The following is an 18,676-nucleotide window of genomic DNA, read 5'->3' as shown; positions in this document are numbered from 1 at the left end:
GGGTGTCAGGGCCCAGGCCTGTGCTGGCGGGAGCCTCTTACATAAGCAGCCCTGTGCGGGGCGAGGCTGCAGCTGGGCTGGCTGCCCTGTCCTCTCCCCAGCATCACGAGCCTCCAGTGGGCTGTCCTTGGGCCCTGGCTGGAGGCCAAGCCAGGCCCATAAATAGGGGTCTCCCCAGTGGCCTCTGCTCCTCCTGCCTGCCTCCCTCACTCTGGTCTCTCCACCGGCACCAGGCTCCTGACGCCTGCTCAGCTCCCGGAGAATGGCCACTCTGCACACGCTGTGGATGGGGCTGGTCCTGCTGGGGAACCTGGGGGTCCTGCAGACTCGGGCTCAGCCCCAGGTCTCCCTGCAGCCCAACTTCCAACAGGACAAGGTGAGGGGCTCCCCTGCCCGGTCCCCAAGGCATGAGAGGACCCTGTCAGGGGAGGGCGGCGCCCCCTGGGGCCAAGTTGTCTCCCCGGGAAGAGGGGAGCTGAGCTGAGTGGAAGGAGGGCTGGGCCCCTGCCGGAGGAAGCCCCCTGGGACGACGGCAATTCGCCAATTAAGAGCGCGGAGCCCCGCATCCCCGACCCGCAGGGAAGCAGCGGTGTCCGCGAGCGCGCACACGGCACAGGCAGACACGCGGGCCACCTGCGTGCCCATGCCATCCAAACACAGTCACCCCTCTGAGCTCACGACGCCCAGAGGAAACAGGCACACGTTCCACACCTGGGTCCCAGGACTCATCTCCGTGTGCGAGTGCGAAGACGGAGATGGCGCACGAGGGTGGCGCCCCCGGGTGGCCAGAGAAACCCGAGCGCGCGCGGGTCGGGCCCCGCACACACACAGCCGGCGGCGCGCACACCCTCGGGGGCTGCGAGGGGACGCGCCGGAGCAGGTCCTCCCGCCCCGCGCCATCTCCGGTCTCCAGCCTCGGCCCGCGCCGCCCCGCGCCCCCTCCCCGAGCGTCGCAGACGCCCCGCAGCCCACCGAGGGCAGCCGAGCTCGCCCCGACCCCGCCAAGAACGGCCCGGGCGCCCTCTGCCGCCCGCTCCACCGACAGACGGGGCCGGGCATGGCGGAGGGGCGGGACGGGGAGGGGCCAGACTGGAGACGTGAGCGGCAGGGGCGGGGGCGGGGGCGGGGGCGCCCACCCGGGTTGGCCCCGGAGGGTCCCGGCCGACCTGGGCGGGGGCCGTTCGCCGCAGTTCCTGGGGCGCTGGTTCACCTCGGGCCTCGCCTCCAACTCGAGCTGGTTCCGGGAGAAGAAGAAGGTGCTGTCCGTGTGCACGTCGGTGGTGGCCCCGACCGCGGACGGCGGCCTCAACCTCACCTCTACCTTCCTCAGGTGGGACGGCGGGCGGGCTGCTGGGGCTGAGAGCTTCCGGTCCCGTGGTCGCGGTCTAGGGACGCCCTGGGCCAGACCCCTGACCCCAAAGGTGACCTGCCCACAGGAAAGACCAGTGTGAGACCCGGACCCTGCTGCTGCGGCCGGCCGGACCCCCAGGCTGCTACAGCTACACGAGTCCCCGTGAGTGGGGGCTCCCTCCCGGGACCCCTGGGTCCAGCCCTGGGTGACACTTGCTGGTGTTGCTCTGGGGGAACCTCCTGCCCCAGCACTACACGAGGTGGGGTGATGGCTGCTCCACCAGGGTCAGCAGGTCCAAGGCCCAGCCTGGATCTGCCCCAGGCTCAAGTGTGGGGAACCAGGGACCCTCTCTCTTGGCACTAGATCCTCTTTGGAGCTCACCTCCTGCCAGGCCCCTCCCTACTGCATGATGGAATTTCCCCAGATCTCTGCTGGCCAGGCCGAGCACACGTAGGCAGCCCCCCAGTACCCCTCACGCCTCCCCACAATTCTTGGCCCTGGGACTACTCAGGCCTCCTCACTCCCCTGGGGATGGAAACCTTTTCTCTTCCCAGTTCTGGCTAAAGGGTTTGTGGCTGCACCGTGAACCCGTGATTTTCTGAGCCTGCGTGTTTGCTGGCCCCTCAGGATTTCTGGCTTGGGGACACTGGACCCTGTAGCGTTCACGGGCTATACAGGCAGAAAGCAGGGAGCTGGCTGCCTGCCCAAGAGGGGAGGGGCCCAGGAAGTCAGCCACACAGAGGGGGACCATCCCGGGCCCCCTCCCACAGCCAGCCCCAGAGCTGGGCAGAGGTGTGGGGGCAGGGTCCCCGACTGGGTCATCTCATGGGTTCCCAGACTGGGGCATGGTCCACGAGGTGTCGGTGGTGGAGACAGACTACGAGGAGTATGCTCTGCTCTACACCTACGCCGAGGGCACCAAAGGCCTGGGCGGCCAGGACTTCCGCATGGCCACTCTCTACAGTACGTGCCCCACCCCATGGCCTGGCCTGAGGCCCAGCCACAGAAGGACCCAACGGGGGCTCCTCAAGCCTCAGGGGTGGGGGCAGAGCAGAGATCTCCCTTCACTGAGGCAGGGGCTTCTCCTTCCTGCCCCAGGTCGTGCCCAGAGCCCGAGGGCTGAGGTGAAGGAGAAATTCACCGCCTTCGCCAAGGCCCAGGGCTTCACAGAGGACGCCATTGTCTTCCTGCCGCAGACCGGTGAGGGGGGCACTAATCTGACGGGGGGATTAAGGTCAGATTAGAGGCAGACAAGCAGTCTCCTGATTCAGGGGAGGCTGGGGGGTGGGGTTCGTCCGCCCAGACCGCCCACTGACAGGCACAGTTCTCCAGCATGGGGGCAGTCTGTCCTCACCCCATGACCTTGGCTGCAGCCCCTGGGAGGGGCACCGGAAGATGCTCTTCTCCAGGAAGCCCCCATCTTTGGATTCACCAGCACCCACTGTGTATCCGGCCTGGGTCAGCCCCCAGGATACAGGGATCCCCAGCCTGGTGGGGGACAGGCCCTAGAAATGGAACCTGCAGGGTGGGGGTGCCCATGGAGAGCAAAGGCTGCAGGAACATGGGGCACCAGCTGCACAGAGGCTCAAGCACAGCGGCTGGGGTTGGGGGGCAGCCCAGGTGGGGAGGCGGCCCCAGCCTGGGGTGCTGACTGTGGCCCCGGCTTCTTTCTCGGCAGATAAGTGCACGGAGGAGCACAGTTAGGTGAGTGCAGTGGGCAGAGAGCGGCTCCACCTGGCAGTCCCCACTCATTCACTCAGTCATTCAGTCAACACATACCAACCAACAGCCACCTTGCCGTGCAAGTGCAAGGGTGGTCCCAGGCAGGCAGGGGCCGGTCCGAGGGGATGGGGCTCCAGTGGGGTTCAGCGAGGTTCCTGGGGATAGGAGGAGCTGGAGGCTGGGACACGAACAGGATGAGGGAGGCGGGAGGGGAGGTCAGGGGATAAGGTCGGGGTGGGGGGTGTGTGTCACTCCCCTGGGGACACTGGGGCCAGGAGGGGCGGCGTTGCCTGCCCCACCCACCTGATGGTTCTGCTCTCTCGGCCAGGTGACCCCAGCCCTCAGGACCTGGCTGTCCTACCCTGCTCTGCTCTTTCTTCCAAGACCCCCGAGACTCCAGCCCTGGCTCCTCCCTTCCCTGCCTCTGCCCCCTTGGGCTTTGTCTCGCTCTGAGAATAAACTCTGGAAGCAAGTCAGTAGCCTGGCTCCTGCCTGTGTGTCCTGCAGTTGCTAGGGCCCTGGGCCTGGCTCTGGCCGGCTCCCTGGGGACCTGGCCACCCCCCCCCCACTCACTCTGGGCCTTGGTCTCCCCTCTCCCTCTGTAAAATCTCAGAGGCTGGCTCTGTATGACATCCGATGGGTGGCCTAGGGCCTGCTATTGTTTGCTCTTGGTGGGGTGGGGGAGGTTGGCTGGGTCAGAGTCAGGACAGCTAAGTGCCATCACATCCCCACCTACCCCACATGGAGCTCTGACCTCACTGGTGGGTTCTGGGCTGGTGCCCAGTCAGCTCCTAATCCCCAGGCCCGTGCCCATGGCCTGCCCCGCCCCCAGCCAGGAGAGGCCTGAGGCCCAGGGAGCTTTGGATCCGTGGGTTTTTGAAGCAGAATTAGCACACTTGGATTGGGCAGAGATGAGGGTTTAGGGAGAGAAAGAGGAAGGTGGCTGGAGCATCTGTGCCCCGCCCCCCCCGCCCCCCGGACTGGGACAGACTGACCGATGGGCTGGAGACAGGCCGCCCTCACATGTCCTCTGGCTACCTGAGCGCCCCCAGTCCCCTGCACCTCAAGAGCACACAGCACTGCCCATTCACCAGGCCCCTGGCACCAAAGCCGACCCCGCCCGGCCCTGCCCCTCACCTCCTACTATCCCCCAGATTCCTGGCTGGGTGGCCATTTTCAGGCCCTGTCCTGGGCCCTCTTGGCTCACAACTTGCAGGACCCACTGCAGCTGCCCACCAGGGCCCCACCTGGGCAGACCTCAGCCAGGCCCTGCAGAGGTACCGAGGGTTGTGAGCTTCTGGCAGGGCTACCTGGAGGAGGGGACCCGGGAGCTGTGCCCGAGCTGAGGGCTGGGGGCAACATCCCAGAGGGCCTGCTGGAACTACGCCTCCCCTGCTGTGGGGCATCTGGCGCCCTCCCCAGGAGGAAACTCGGGGGTTGGGCGGGTCGGATAGAGGCAGCTGGGCCAGGTGCTGCAGGGTGCAACTCGATCAGGACCTATCTCAGTGGGCCCTGTCCCAGGCTTCAGACCAGCCGCCCCAGGGCATCTTGGGGGCATAAAGGCTGAGCGGGAGAGGCTGCCCCAGCTGCCCTGCCCTGCTCCCGAGCCCCATGCCGTCACCGAGAACCTCTTCCGCGATGCTGCAGGTGCTGCTGCTCGGCTGCATCCTTGCCCTGCTCCGGGCGTCCTCAGGCCAGGCCCAGGTCCCCATCCAGGCCAACTTTGATGCCAACCAGGTGCGCCCAGGCGTCCCCAGGCCAGAGCCGTCCCTCCTCACGGACGACCCCACTGATCTGAGGAGCCTGGCTGCATTATACCCAGAGAGGCTAGAGGATCAGGGGCAGCCCGGCCCTGCCCACACCCTCTCTGATCCAGGCTCAGCTCGAGTCTGGGGGCCGGGGTAGAGAGCCCCCATCCATCTGCTCCACCTGACTGGGGGTGGGGTGGGCCCAGGACCTCACACCAGGACGAGCCGCAGCTGCCCCCATCCTGGGTCAGCGTTGATGTGGGCGCAGGGGCTTCCCCAGCTGTCCCGCACCCTCCCTGCAGTTTCAGGGCACCTGGTATGTGGTCGGGGTGGTGTCGGACGACCAGGGCTTCCTGGACTCCAAGGACGACATGAAGATGCCCGTGGTGTTGGTGACCTCCTTGGCCAACGGTGACCTGGCCCTCAAGTTCGGGTACTCCACGTAAGTGACCCCACGAGCTCCACCTCGGCCTGGGCCTTAGACCTGGCCAGTGTGAGGCCAGACGCGAGCCAGCGGGAACAGAGGTGTCCCTGACACATCCGGGAGGCAGGCCCAGGCCGGGCTGCAGGGGCCGTGCAAACAGCAGCAGCAGCTGGCCTGCTGCCCGAGGGGCCAACCCCGCAGGGGACGCCTCCGCCTGAGGCCCCGGGCGTGGAGGAGCAGAGTCCCTGTCTGTGTGCAAGTCTGGAGGGAGACCCACATCCCCTGGCTGTGTGCCCCTGACCAGGTCCTTGCTCCCTGCCCCCCAGCTGTCTCCTCACCTGTAAGACAGTCGTGAGCACCCGTGTCCTCTGAGCGGGGCAAGTGGACGCCAGGCAGGCTGGGCACTGGCCCACCCCCTGAGTGGTGGTCAGCAGCCCCTAAGTGGTGGCCGTTTGTGTCGTGGGCGGGCAGCATCCTCAGGACACGGGCGGGGGCCGCTGCTCAGGGTGGCGTGGCTCCTCCTCCCCAGGCCCGACGGCAGCTGCCAGAAGGTGGACGCAACCCTCAGCAAGGGTGCCATGGACGGGCAGTTCAGCAACGCAGGTGAGGCGGGCGGCGGCCGGGGGGGTGGGGCCGTGCTGGCTGCCAGTTGGCATCCTGGGCGGGGCGTGGGCTCAGCGGGTTCTCGCTCCCGCAGCCATGGCGCAGACCAACGTCCGGGTGGTGTCCACCGACTACGAGCATTTTGCCGTGGTGTACCTTGAGACCCAGAAGGAGGGCGTCAGGAACGTCTGGCTGCAGCTCTATGGTGGGTGGAGGTGCTCCTGACACCCCCACCCCGGCCCCAGCCACAGGCCTCTCCTCCTAGGGGCCATTTGCCCGAGCTCTGGTCTGGACTGTTGCCCTATGCACTTTCCAGCAAGTTCCACCTCCTCGGCAGGTGGGACCGCTGTCTCCCAGGGTCTCCTTGGGACCGTGTGTGTGTGGCAGAGGGAGTCCGGACCCCTCCCCTCCCCGTCTCTCCTCCCCGCCTCTCCTCCCCGCCTCTCCCTGCCTCCTCCATCCCCCCCTCTTCCCAGCCTTGCCCTCTTTGCTCACCGCCCTCCCTGCCCTCAGCCCGAGCCCCAGAGCTGTTTCCCGAAGGTGCGCAGAAGATGCAGCAGCTGGCTCCCCTACTGGGCCTGAACCCCAGCCAGGGCGCCCTGCTGCCCAAGTCGGGTGAGTGCTGCCCCCATCCCGGCTCAGGGCTGCAGGAGACCCCAGACCCCGACCCGGAGGGGCAGGCCGGGAGGCTCACTGCTTGGACCTCAGGCGTGGACAGAAGTACAGGGGCAGCCCTGGCCTACCTGGGCAGGGGAGGGTGGGACAGTGCCCCCTCAGGAGGAGATGGGGGGGGCTCCGCCCTAGCGGAAGGGGCGCTGGGTGGTTGCTCAGGCCCTACTCTCTCCCACAGACCAGTGTGCTGGCGCCTTCTCGTAGGTGAGTACGCAGGGGCCGGCCTGGGCACCCCTCCTCTATTGTGCAGTGCCCAGCACCCTGCTGACAGATGAAGGACCCCCTGACCGGAGGGCTGCACTGTGGGGGTCCTTGTCTTGGGGCAGGGGTGGGGTGGCACGACAGGATCAAGACGGGACAGCAGGCAGTGTTGGGGAGGGACAGAGTGGGGCCCAGGCCGGGCCCAGGGAGGGCCGAGGATACTGCCCACCCCCCACCAGTCTGCTTGTTTGCAGGGAGTGATCAAGGAGTGCCGGCAGGGCGGCCGTGCTGCGTGCTGCTCCGCGTACCAAGCCCTCCCCAAAGAGTGCCCCGCTTCTCTCCACCCCGCCCCCAGCACAATAAACAGTCTCCGAAAGCCAAGCCTGCGTGTTTCTCGTGGGGAGAGAATAGGGGATGGGGGGGTGGCGCGGGGGTAGAGGTGTCCTGGGAGAGGGCCCGGCCCCACCCCCTAAGGCCTGGGTGCCCAGAGAGGGACAGCGCGGAGCTCGGGCTGCGACCGCGCAGGACGGTTCCTCTACGGTAACCCTTGCTAGGCGCGGCCCTGCTCTGCCGGCCCGGCAGCCGTCTGGCCTGGGAGCGGCTGAGGCTCGGCTCCGCGGCCCAGACCTGCGCGCAGCCGCAGAGCGCGCGCACCGAGAGCGCGCAGTGCCGGCCGCGCGGACCGACGCCAAGGGCGCGCCTGGGCTCCTGGGGACGCAGCTGGCCGGCTCGGCCTTTAGGGTCCTCCCAAACCGCGGCCGGGAGGTGGTATCTGGGCTGCTCTCTCCCCAGGGGCGCCTTCCATCCCCCACTTCTCCCCGACCCCCGGCTGCGAAGTGCGGGCGGTTCACACTCTGAGCCAGGCCCTCCCCGCCCAGAGTCGGGGAGAGGAGGCATGGGAGGAGGGGGGGCAAACTCTGCCCTGCCATTGTGTTTGTGCGGGACAATGTCGCTGTTCTTTAAAGACACGTCCTGAAGAATGTGAGGGTAAAATGGCATGCTTTCTGTCGTGTAAATAGCTCAGGCAAAAAATAATTCCGGATGTAAATATGTCAAAATGTTGATAATTGTTCCATCTGGGTAATTATTCCTGCTTGTCAGTTGGTTAGACATCTTTTCATTAAAAAAAAACCAGCCCTGTCCTGCCAGACTTACTTCCTTGATCCAGGCCCCGGCGGGGAGGTCAGAGGGATAAAGAGCCCCCACTCTCCCGGGGCCCCAGACAGCCCTCCACACTTGCACCCAACACCTGGGCGCCCAGCCGGCACCTCTGCTGCCTCGGCCTGCATGCTGGCCTCTGCCCCACCTGTGGACACTACAAGGGCAGGGTCCTGCCCAGGTGTCCCCCCTGCCCCCAGCCTGACACCAGTCTGGAACTGAAGGCCTGGCGGGGGTGGGGAAAGCCCAGAGAGCCAGCCCCCTCCCACACGTGTGATCGGGGAGCTCTCCCTTCCACCTTTTCTCCCGATGCTTCTGCTAGGGGCTGCTTGCCGGCCTAGAGACGTGTCTGCTGAGATGCGTTCTGAGCTCAAGTCCGGCAATCCGTCAGCCCGCGGCTTGTCTTGTGCTGCACCACCCTGCTCATGCCACACGGGGGCAGCCCTCAGCCAGTTCTCCACCCAGAAGCCGAGGGGCTATGTGTTCAAGATCCCTCAGCTCATGCCCTCCTCTGCTCAGAAGCACCCTACGGGGGTTCCGTCCCACCCAGAGTAAAGGCCAAAGTCTTTAGGTGGCCAACAAGAGCCCTTTTGATGGGCCTTCCTCTGACCCCACCACCTATCCCCCTTCACTCCAGCCCACCTAACCCCTTCATGTCCCTTGAACATGCCAGCCCAGTGCCTGCCACAGGGCCTTTGCACAGGCTACTTCCCACACCCCGGCCCCAGGAATGCTCTTCTCCCAGCTCTCTGCTTGGCTCACTCGCTCCCTCCTCTGAAATCTTTTGCTGAAATGCCACTTGCTTGGTCCTTCCTTAGATCTCTGGGACCACTCTAGCTGCTCCTTCTCTGTGCTCTGTGCTCCTCTCTGCTGCTCAGCCTACACTGCTCCATGCCCTGGGGTGAGAGGTCGGCCCCTTCTCTTCCCTGCTCTCCTTCATACCCTGACTCGGTGCCCGGGCTGCTCGGAGCCCTTCTTAGACCCTCCCCCGCTCTGTGTTTGAGGCCCCACCTACCCTGTACCTAGATGTTGCCCTCCACCTACCATGCACCCACATCCCACATTAAATCAGATTGCTCACAATGGAAAAGCTGATGTGCTGAAGACTGCACCACTCCCATCTCTGCCCCCACGGCCACACTGATTCTCCTCTTCTTCTTTGTGAAATCTTCTTTTGCCTCTCTCTTATAAGGACACTTGGGATGGCATTTAGGGCTCATTTCAATAAGCCAGGAATGTCTCCCCATCTCAAGATCTTTAACTTATCTGCTTCTGCAAAAAACCCCTTTTCCATACAAGGTCTCTACCACGGGTTCCAGGGATTAGGACCTGATATTCCCAGGGGTCCTTGTTCAGCCCACCACAGTCTACCTAGAAACATTTTCCTAGGCCCTGAACACATGCCTAGAGGGACTAATGTTTAAGACAGTCCTTGAGGCTGGCTACTCCACATTAACATCTCAGGCCTGACTCTTCCTCCAGACTAGAGTCTTGTGTTCACAGCAGCCTTCACTCACCTCCATCAGACATCTAGCTGCATCCCGGAGTTCACGTGACAAAGGAGAGACCCCCTACAACCCTGCCCCAGCCCAGTCGTCCTGGGGAAGGGCATTTGCCCTCTCCCCAAGAGGAGGGGTCATCATGATCCCTCCCCTCCACCTCTCTCCACCTCTCTCCACTTCCGGTCTCAGCCCTGGCCCGGCCTGCATCCGCTCTGCCCTGAGGGGCACAGCAGCTATTCTCCCTGCCCCCCTCACCTCCATAACTGCAGCCCTCGGGCCTCTTTCCTCCCAGCACTCACTGTGGGCTCCACACACGTATGTCCGCGTGGCCCTCCCTACCCACCCCTGCTTAACCCCCCCAGCACCTCCCACTCGGGGTTCATGCATTCACAGTGTTTATTGAATATCTCTATGTGCCAGGCACTGTTTAAGCACTGAGGACACAGTGGCAAATAAACAGACAGACGGTCCTCTCCTTGTGGACCTCATGGGGGAAATGGGCAACAAACAGGATAAATAAGTGTGTTAGTGACCTATGGCTAAATAACAAATTACCCCAAAACTTAGTGGCTTAAAACAACGAGCATGTATTATCTCCCAGTTTCTGAGAGTCAGAATCTGGTCCCAGGTGCTTTGGGCCCCCTGGCACAAGATCTCTCACGAGGCTTCAGTCAAGCTGCCGGCTGGGGCTGTGTTCTCATCAGAAGGCTCAGCCAAGGGGTCTGTGTCCCAGCTCCCTCTCTGGTGGTTGGCAGGCCTTGGTCCTTTGCTGCGTGGGTGTGTCCACAGGGCTGCCTCATGTCATGGTGAGCAATTCCAGAGGGAGAGAGAAGTGACAGCCCATCCTTGCTGCTGTACTCTATTGGCTAGAAGAGAGTTACTCCATCTAACTCACACTTGGGGGGTACACAAAAGTGTAAATGCAGGAGGCAGGCATGGTTGGGGGACATCTCAGAATCTGCTGCCACAATAAGTAAACCAGAATGTGCTTTATTTAGTGACAAGTGTGGAAAACAAGTAAACACAACAGGAAAGAGGACGTGAGATGTTGGGCAGTGCGTTGACATTTTATATAAAGTGACTAGGGAAGGCCTCACTGAGAAGGTGACTTTTGAGGAAAGACATGAAGAAAGTGTGTGAGTCTGGGGAAAGGGTGTGCCAGGCACTGACAATAGCATGTGCAAAAGCCCTGAGGCAGGATCCTGGGGGGGGGGGCAGGATTGTGAACCAGGAGAAAGTAGGAGATGAGGCAGGCTTGGCTGCAGGCATACTTGAAATATGTTAGCATAGCCTACAAACCCCCTGGCCACCCTCCCCCTGGCCACTACGTGGTCACCCTGGCCTTCTTGCAAAGCCTTGAGCAGAACTGTTCTGTGCTCACTGTGGGGCCTCTGCAGTGGCTGCCCCTCTGCCTGGGATCCCGCTATCCTGGTGTTCTCCATCTTTCTTTTCCCCAAGGTCACGGCTCCAACGGCACCTGCTCCCCATGCGAAGTGTGCACGGCCTGAGAGTGTCATGTTTCGCTGTGTATCATTTGTCGCTCCCATTAGCTCTCACAAGCGCCGGATCAGAGGCCGCGATCAAAATGCGCTCAAGGACAGCTGGGGGCACAGAAGAGGCGCTGGGAAATGCTGTGGAACGGCTGGAGGGACGGGAGCCTTCTGCGCTGGTTACCGTACTTTATTCATAAAATACTTTCATTTGGCGTCAAGAAGCTTTGCGTTTGTATCTGAAGACGACGTGAGAAATATACCGCGGAGGTCGACACTGGGCGGGGAGGCCAGCGGGAGGCCACTGGGACCAGCGAGGGCGCGAGGCGGCCTGAGCGGTGGCCAGCAGGGGGGCTGGACCCAGGGCAGGGACTTGCGCGCAAAGGAGGGAACCTCGGACTCAGCGGGGATGGCAAGTACGCAGAGCGGGTAAGGCCCGAAGACACCTCCACACGGGCGCGAGGGCTAGGAGCCCGGGACCGCCCTGTGCAGCCCACGTGGTGCAGGGACAGCGCTACGCTCAGGCCCTCCCGGGAGCCCCGCCGCTGCGCGCCAAGCTCCGCCCCCGCAGACCCCGCCCGAGTCAGCCCCGCCCATCTAGCCCCGCCCACCACCGCGGTCCTGCTCCACCCCACGGGCAGGCCACGGCCCACGGCAGGCCTCGCCCCGCCCTAAGCTCCGCCCACCCGGCTCCGCAAGCTCCGCACTGGTCCGCCCTACCCGGCCAGGGCCCTAAGCCCCGCCCCGCGCAGGCCCCGTGGGCATCACTCGGCCCCGCCCCGCCCCCCCGAGCCCGCCCACTGGTGCAGGCCCCACCCCCGGCCCCGGAAGCCGTCCGCCGCGCAGGCGCCCTAGGCCCGCAGCCGAGCTAGGCCTGTCCCGGCTTTTCCGCTCGCCGAGGTGCTATGGTGCCGCCGCCGCTGTCACCGCCGCTCTGCACGCTGCCGCCCGGCCCCGGGCCCCCGCGCTTCGTGTGCTACTACGAGGAGGACGGGAGCGGGGCCGGCTTCAACCTCTGGTGAGCGGCGGGGTCCGCGGGGCGGTGGGGCGCGGGCCGCCCTGCTCGTCCCGCCTGACCTCCCCTCCCCGCAGTGTGACGGACGCCGCGGAGCTCTGGAGCACCTGCTTCACGCCGGACAGCCTGGCGGCCCTCGTGGGTAACGGGGCTCCTGGGGGGCCTGACAGCCAGCGGCACCCCGTATCTGCAGCCCGGACCACCTCTGGGGCCGAACGGGGCGGTCTGGGATTTCCCGGAGGGGTCTGGACACCTTCCCCGGCTCTGTAGCCGTAGTCCTAAGATCGGCCTGGGGTCCCGGGTGGCTCTGGGTCGGGCAGGTTTGTGGTGTCCCCAGTGGTTCTAGGGTCTCGGGCAGCTGGTGACCAGCACCTGTGCCCTGTAGAAAGCCCGTTTCGGCCTGAGTGCGGCTGAGGACATCATCCCGCGGTTCAGGTGAGCCCCTGAACAGAATGAAGGGTGGGTGGGGAGCGGGGGCGTCTGGCCGCAGCACTCAGCACCCCTCCTTTCCCAGGGCAGCCTGTGAGCAGCAAGCTGTGACTTTCACCCTGCAGGAGGACAGAGGATCCCTGACCCTTTCAGGGGGGCCCTTGGCGCTGGACTTTGACCTCTCCAAGGTGCCGGGCCAGGAGGCAGCCTCCAGGTTGCAGGCACTGACACTGGGCCTGGCAGAGCGCGTCTGCAGCTTGGAGCGGCGGCTGGCAGGTAGGGTAGGCGGTGGGCACCCCACACCCTCTCTAGGGTCCCCTGCCTGTGCCTCCATTCCTGGCTTTCTTCCTCAGCTGCGGAGGAGACAGCCGCCAGCCCCAGGAAGAGCCCCAGGCTGCTGGGGCCTCAGCTCTTCTTACCAGGTAAGGCCTGTCACCTCTGACTTGTGCTGGGGCTGTCCTTTTTCCTCTGGGACTCAGTTTCCCCAGAACAAGCCTCAAGCTTCAGAGAGAGGATCTGTCTTTGTGGAGAGGGGGTTGTGACCCTGTGATCCTGCTGGGTTCAGGAGTCCCCCCCACCCCGATCCTGTTTCCCCCAGATCCAGATCCTCAGAGAGGTGGCGCTGGACCTGGAGTCAGGAGGCGGTGTCCGGGAGAGTCCCTCATCAACCCCGGCTTCAAGAGGTACTCACCCACCTGCTCCTCCCTCCTCTGCCCAGGGTCCATCCCTGGACACCTGCCCCTCCCTCCACACCCCCATAGTGTCACCCCCTTTTCTCTCCCAGTAAGAAACCAGCCAGTGGTGTAGACTTTGACGACCCCTGAAGGTTCAGCAAAAAGCGTGACCCTGCCAGGAGTCCACCTGTGCGGAGAGAGGCAGCCCCTGGAACACCACTGGAGACCCACCACCTCCACCTGCCTGTCCTGCTGCCTAGCAGGAACCAGAGTGCTCCTCGGGGCCCATCCCCCAGCAAATAAATGGCTTTCTCAGGTGGAGATCCTGGCCAGGCTCTGGCTCCTGGGGGCTGGCTGGGGCAGAAGGATCAGGGATCCCATGGGGTTTGCCACCTGGGCCTGAGAAAGAGATGGAAACAGATGTTCCAGGCTCCGTGTTCCCTGGTGGAGGAACCGCTGAGCTCTCCCCACTGGCCAGCTGTCCCTGCCTGGCCAGCCCAGGAGCTGAGAGGGTTGTGCTCGGCACGACCAGGGATCCCTAAGCTAGAACGCTGCTCCCCCGCAACCAGGCACACACATCAGTCTTGCATGAGTCCCTTACAAGAGCTACACAGTAGGTCCTGTCGGACCTGGGAGGTGGCCTGAGGCAGAGCTGAGGAATGTGGGCCAGCACCACCCACTGTCCCGGAGCCCCAAGGTGTCCAGGCTGTGGGCTCTGCTCCCCACCCTCCTCGGCCACCCTGCACCCCGCCCTGGCCTGACTGGTTTGGGAACCCAATCCAGTCCCTGCCATCCCTGCCTAGTGGGGGGAGGGGCCGCGCCCCGCCCACCAGACTCTGCTCCTGTTGTTCTGGGCTGTCATCTGAAGCTGAGCGCCCCACGGTGGGGTTTTGGGGGTGGCAGAAATCGCGGGGCTTCTGGTCCCTCGCATGTCAAGGCATGCTCACTGGGGCAGACGACTTTATGTGGCTGCGGAGGAGTGGGCAGGGGGACGGCGGGGGCGCTAGCGGGGGCGCACGGCCGGCCGGTAGGCCGCCAGGATCTCGGCGCTGTGCGGACACGTGTACTTGAACTCCTTCTCCTGCAGCGCGCTGTCCAGGTAGCGGCGGACGCCGCGCAGCTCGGCGGGGATGGGCGCCTGGCGGAAGTGCGCGCACACCGTCTGCGGGCGAGGGGCGCGGCGCGGTCAGGGTCTCCTCGAGGCCCCGCCCCACCCGCCCCGGCGCCCGGCCCGCGCTCACGTCCACGATGTGCAGCTTGGGCAGCAGGCCGCAGTCGGCGAGGGTGAGCTGGTCGCCGTCCAGGAAGCGGCGGCGCGACTCGCGCAGCTGCGGCTCCAGCGCCAGCTCGTGCTCCAGGGGCGCGTGCAGGTAGCTGTCCAGCCTGGCGAGGGCGCGCAGCAGCAGCTGGTACAGGGCTGAGGGCGGGGGCGCAGTGAGGACACGGCCTAGGGCGCAGCTCCCCCCACCCTCGCCGCGGCCCCCGACCCTCCTCACCATCGTCCTGCGCGGGCACCGGGTTCTTGATGAACGCGGAGAACTTGTGGAAGACGTCGTTGCCCGCCGTGGTGGACTCCCTGTAGCGGGGCGTCAGGCTGGGGAATCTGCGGGGCGGTCGGGTGGGGGGAAGGACTCGGGTCATACCCTTGCGCCGCCGCCCTGCCTCCCGCCAGGCCCCACAGCGCCCTTCCTGGGCTCTGTCCTGGGGGTGTCCTCCCTGGGGGCCCCATCTTGCCCCTCGCGCCGCGCCTGGGCCCTCACTCGGGGGGCCCCAGTGTCTCCTCCAGAAACTCCTCGATCTGCATCGTGTCCGTTTTGGCGTCGCCGTCATAGAGCAGGATGGGCAGCTGCGAGCCGGGGGCGAAGTCCTTCAGCACATCCGGGGACCTGTGGGCAGAGGCAGGGGAGCAGGCGGCAGGCCTGAGGGAGGCAGAGGCCAGGGAGGGGTCCCCTGGGGGCAGGGTCTCACCTGCGCATGTCCACGGTGGTGAGCGTGAAGGGCACACCCTTGAGGAGCAGGATCATGAAGAGCCGCTGACAAGAAGGGCAGTGCCCCACGCTTTCGCCGTCCTCGCTCGCCTGGTGTGGGTGGAGTAGAGGGGTGTCAGGGCAGGGAGCAGACCCAGGAATTCTGCCACCAGGCTGGGTGGAACCTGGCCTCCCACTGCCAAGAGGCTGGAGCGACTCCAGCGCTCGGGCTTGGTTTGGCACGGCCTCTACAAGTGGACGGTGAGGGCCCTTGACTTGGTCCCTGGGAGTTGGAGAGGGGAGCAGAGCTGCTGGGAGCCTGGAGGCTGGGTGAGGGCACAGGGGTGTGGGGGCGGGACCCGGGCTCTGGGGCCTGGCCCCTCAACCCTTATCTTCCGAGCGTGGGCAGAGGCCAGGGCCCTGGGCCCCAGGCCCTGCAGGCTGGTCGCAAGGGTGGGGTGGGACGAGCGAGCTGTTTTCTGAGCGATTCACCCGCCAGACTGGGTGCCGTGGCTGGCAACACACTTGCTGCCCTGCACCCTAAGGGTCGGGAGGGGGCCAGGGCCTGGCAGCCCCCACACAGGCACCCACGGATCTGGGCCCTGATGTGAGCACTGATGGTGCTGCCCGGCCCAGCCCCACTCTCCTGCTGCATTGACCCCAGGCTCTGCTTCTCGGCTTGTGCCTCGGCTGCTGGCTGCCTCATTGGCACCTCCCCATCCAGGGGGTTTTTCTCCAAGAGGGCTGGGCTGGGCCTAGGAGCCAAGGCTGGAGTCGGCACCCCCACCCCTTTGTGGACAGCTCACTGGCCCCTTCTCCCCCAGGCTGCCCCCACCTTACTCAGCCATCACAGGGGAAGGGGCGCAGACACTGCCTCAGAGACCCACCCCTCAGCCTGTCCCAGAAAGCAGAACCTGCAGAACACCACCCCCCCACCCCGAGGTCTCCCCCAGCCCAGCCTGCCCGGCACCTTGACAAACAGTTGCAGCTTTGCGGTTTCGGCCATGGTGGGGAGCAGCAGTGGCGGCGCTCGGGCGGGGACCTGGGGAGCTCTTTAAGGCTCCTGGGCGCCCCGCCTTCCCCAGCCCAGGGCCCGCCTCTCAGAGTCACCTAGGCAGGCGGACGAGGCTGGCGGGGCTCCGTGTCTGCATGTGAGGGTGTGACCATGGGGCAGCCTGGCCTTGGGCGTGTGAGGCTGACGGGCTGAGACCAGTCTACCTGGTGCAGGCGGAGCTCGCCGGGGACCTGAGCGCCCCATGGCAGGGGTGATGAAGGCTGAGACCAGTGGACTGGGAGGCAGGGAGAGAGGGGCGCCAGCCTGGGATTGCATCACCACCACCATGAAACCCACAGCCCTCCCTGCAGTGAACACCTTGTCTGGGACCCCAGCCCAGAAAGCCGGGGAGTGGGTAGGAGCAATGAACAGCCTGCCCCTAGCCTCAGTTTCCCCATCTGCCAAAGAGGGCATTACAAGTGTGATCAGCCTGCTTGGAAGGGACGCTCCTTCCCAGGGACGGAGCTGACAGAGCTCCATCAGGCAGAGCACCCCCCAGGGCGGGGCCCACATTCCAGACCTGCCCACAGGACGGGTAGGGGATAGGCCTGGCTCAGTTGTCTCTTCCCAGCCCACCCCACACCCCTGTCTCCCTCACGCAGGCTCAGGGCAGGCTTCTCCCCCCTCTTTAACCTTTAAAAGGAAGCACCAGGAGGTGCTTGGAACCACAGGGTCCGCCCACACCGCCCTCTGCTGAAAGGAAAAAACCAGGGGAGATGGGAAGCCTTCGGCCCCGCAGGTGTGCGCCCGCCCTGCCCAGCCCCCCACTTGACTGGAACCCACAACCTACCTTGCCCCTGTCGGGTTCGCCCACCGCACCTCCCCCACTCAGCCCGGGCACCTGATGCGGGGGCGTTGCTCCAGGGGGTGCCCCAAAGAGGCCCCATGACACCCAGTGGCCAAGAGTGGGATCTGCCCGGCGCCTTTGCCTCCTCCCCTGGGGCCTCCAGCCTCGCAGCCCCTTCCTAGACCCCACACCGGCAGGGCCTCCGGGCACGGGCCACCCTGTGAGCCTGGGGGCTGACCTTCATAAACTGTGGAGTTCACACCAGCGCCCCGCTGGGGCCCTGGCGTCCCCTTCACCTGCCATTGCACCACCGGTATTTCAGCTGCCCCTCAGCAACATGGGGGGGCTCACCCCCACTCGTTTCCTGCTTCCGGGCCCACAAACCACTGCCATGGAGAAGTGCCCCTCCACACCTGCACACGTTCACCAGATGTCCCGGGTGTACTTCTCTGTGTATAAAAATACCCTTACAAGTCCATAAGAAAAAATGGTGAAACAGACAACGAACAGGTGGTTCAGAGACAAGGAGATAGAGACATGGGTGTAAGATAGGAGAGTGTGTTCCACCTCACACGGTTCAGGAAATAAACCAGAACAGGAGATGGTTCACAGTTCACGGGCTGAAACCTGGTAACCATCTTCTCCATGAGGACGCGAAGAAACGCACTACTGGGGACGTGGAGTCAGCTGGCAAGACGGCAGCAGCCATTGAGACGGGTCACCCACCTGGGAATGTCCCCCAGGTGTCCTTGTAAATACTGGAGGGACATCTAAACGGCTGTCTGTGGAGTCCTGGTGTGTCCACAGGAGAGGGTGGGGAGGTGGGTCTCACTAGTCTGCGGTTTAGTTGTGCTGTGGCTGAACTGTGTCCCCCCAGTTCATGTGTGGAAGTCCTAGCCCCCGGCACCTCAGAATGTGACCTTGTGAGGAGACAGGGTCTTTACAGAGGTAGTCAAGTTAAAATGAGGTCATTAGGATGGGCCCTACCCCAACATGACTCTGTGTTGACAAAAAGAGGAGATGTGGACGCAGACACACACAGAGGGAGACCGCCCCGTGAAGACGGAGGCAGAGATGGGGTAGTACTTCTACAAACTGAGGAGCACCAACGACGGCCCGCAGGCCACCAGCAGCTGGGAGGGAGCATGGGACAGATGCTCCCTCATAGCCTGAAGGAACTGGCCCTGCCCACACCTCCTTGATCTTGGACTTCTGGCCTCCAGAACTGGGAGAGAATCCCTTCCGTTGGAGGTGCTCTGTTATGGTAGCTCTAGCGAACTGATACAAGTGGGAGGGAAAAACCCAGCAAAGTGAAAAAAATCTAAGCATTAGAGCCAGCCCTGATGACCTACTGGTTAAAGTTCAGCTCTCACTGCTTCGGTGGGCCGGCTTCACTTCCCAGTCACAGAACCACACCACCTGTCTGTCAGGTGCCATGCTGTGGCAGCGGCTCACATAGAACAATTAGAACAACTTATAACTAGGATATACAACCACGTACTGGGGCTGTGGGAAGCAAAAAAAAAAAAAAAACAGGAAGATTGGCAACAGATGTTAGCTCATGGTGAGTCGTCCCCTGCAAAAAAAAAAAATCTAAGCATTAGTATATATCATTTTGAGTCTATGCTTATATATACGCAAAAAAATGATGGAAGGATCACCTACAGGATGGCCTCTGACAGGAAGAAACACAGATATCCAACTTCTGCACTGTTGGAATTTTCTACCATATTTTCCTAGTAAATGTTTTTAAAGAAGTGAGACCAGAAACTCACAGTCAACAACCTTAACCTGACCCACAACCTACCCAGCCCAAGGGGTTGTCGCTCAGCTCCCTGCCCCTCCCCTGCCGCACCCACAGAGCAGCCCTGGGAGCCCT

The 18,676-nt window shown here is 64.0% G+C and overlaps 4 protein-coding genes across 8 annotated transcripts; 3 read left to right on the top strand and 1 right to left on the bottom strand.

Moving 5' to 3' along the window:
• Window positions 1–247: 247 nt before the first annotated feature.
• Window positions 248–3,552, top strand: PTGDS (prostaglandin D2 synthase). The gene is made up of 7 exons (XM_004423671.3): window positions 248–376; window positions 1,191–1,330; window positions 1,437–1,513; window positions 2,189–2,314; window positions 2,450–2,551; window positions 3,030–3,055; window positions 3,402–3,552. The coding sequence occupies exons 1-6, from the start codon at window positions 263–265 to the stop codon at window positions 3,053–3,055; spliced, it is 585 nt and encodes a 194-aa protein (XP_004423728.1). The 5' UTR covers window positions 248–262; the 3' UTR covers window positions 3,402–3,552.
• A 688-nt stretch (window positions 3,553–4,240) lies between these two features.
• On the top strand, window positions 4,241–7,103 carry LCNL1 (lipocalin like 1). The gene is made up of 7 exons (XM_014782369.2): window positions 4,241–4,810; window positions 5,124–5,263; window positions 5,775–5,848; window positions 5,943–6,053; window positions 6,362–6,463; window positions 6,699–6,724; window positions 6,976–7,103. The coding sequence occupies exons 1-6, from the start codon at window positions 4,685–4,687 to the stop codon at window positions 6,722–6,724; spliced, it is 579 nt and encodes a 192-aa protein (XP_014637855.2). The 5' UTR covers window positions 4,241–4,684; the 3' UTR covers window positions 6,976–7,103.
• A 4,637-nt stretch (window positions 7,104–11,740) lies between these two features.
• Window positions 11,741–13,310, top strand: PAXX (PAXX non-homologous end joining factor). Of its 5 annotated transcripts, none has more exons than XM_087418749.1 (7): window positions 11,741–11,889; window positions 11,964–12,024; window positions 12,272–12,321; window positions 12,401–12,591; window positions 12,669–12,737; window positions 12,914–12,998; window positions 13,104–13,310. In XM_087418749.1, the coding sequence occupies exons 1-7, from the start codon at window positions 11,777–11,779 to the stop codon at window positions 13,120–13,122; spliced, it is 588 nt and encodes a 195-aa protein (XP_087274875.1). In that variant the 5' UTR covers window positions 11,741–11,776; the 3' UTR covers window positions 13,123–13,310. The 5 variants fall into 5 exon arrangements, with proteins under 5 accessions (XP_087274875.1, XP_004423729.1, XP_087274874.1 ...); XM_004423672.3 differs by having other exon boundaries at window positions 13,100–13,310; XM_087418748.1 differs by having other exon boundaries at window positions 13,077–13,310.
• Window positions 13,123–15,444, bottom strand: CLIC3 (CLIC family member 3; the record flags this gene model as incomplete). Its single annotated transcript, XM_087419599.1, is given in 6 exon segments — window positions 13,123–14,151; window positions 14,231–14,406; window positions 14,486–14,592; window positions 14,750–14,875; window positions 14,958–15,067; window positions 15,127–15,444. Coding segments are annotated over 6 exon segments (996 nt in total), but the record flags the coding sequence as incomplete, so codon positions are not given.
• Between the last annotated feature and the right edge of the window lie 3,232 nt (window positions 15,445–18,676).

Source organism: Ceratotherium simum, chromosome 29 (genome assembly GCF_057802395.1).
Source record: "Ceratotherium simum simum isolate JZ-2026a chromosome 29, ASM5780239v1, whole genome shotgun sequence".
NCBI lineage: Eukaryota > Metazoa > Chordata > Mammalia > Perissodactyla > Rhinocerotidae > Ceratotherium > Ceratotherium simum.
The sequence above is the reverse complement of the archived record's forward strand: the minus strand, read 5'-3'. Positions and strand labels throughout refer to the sequence as shown.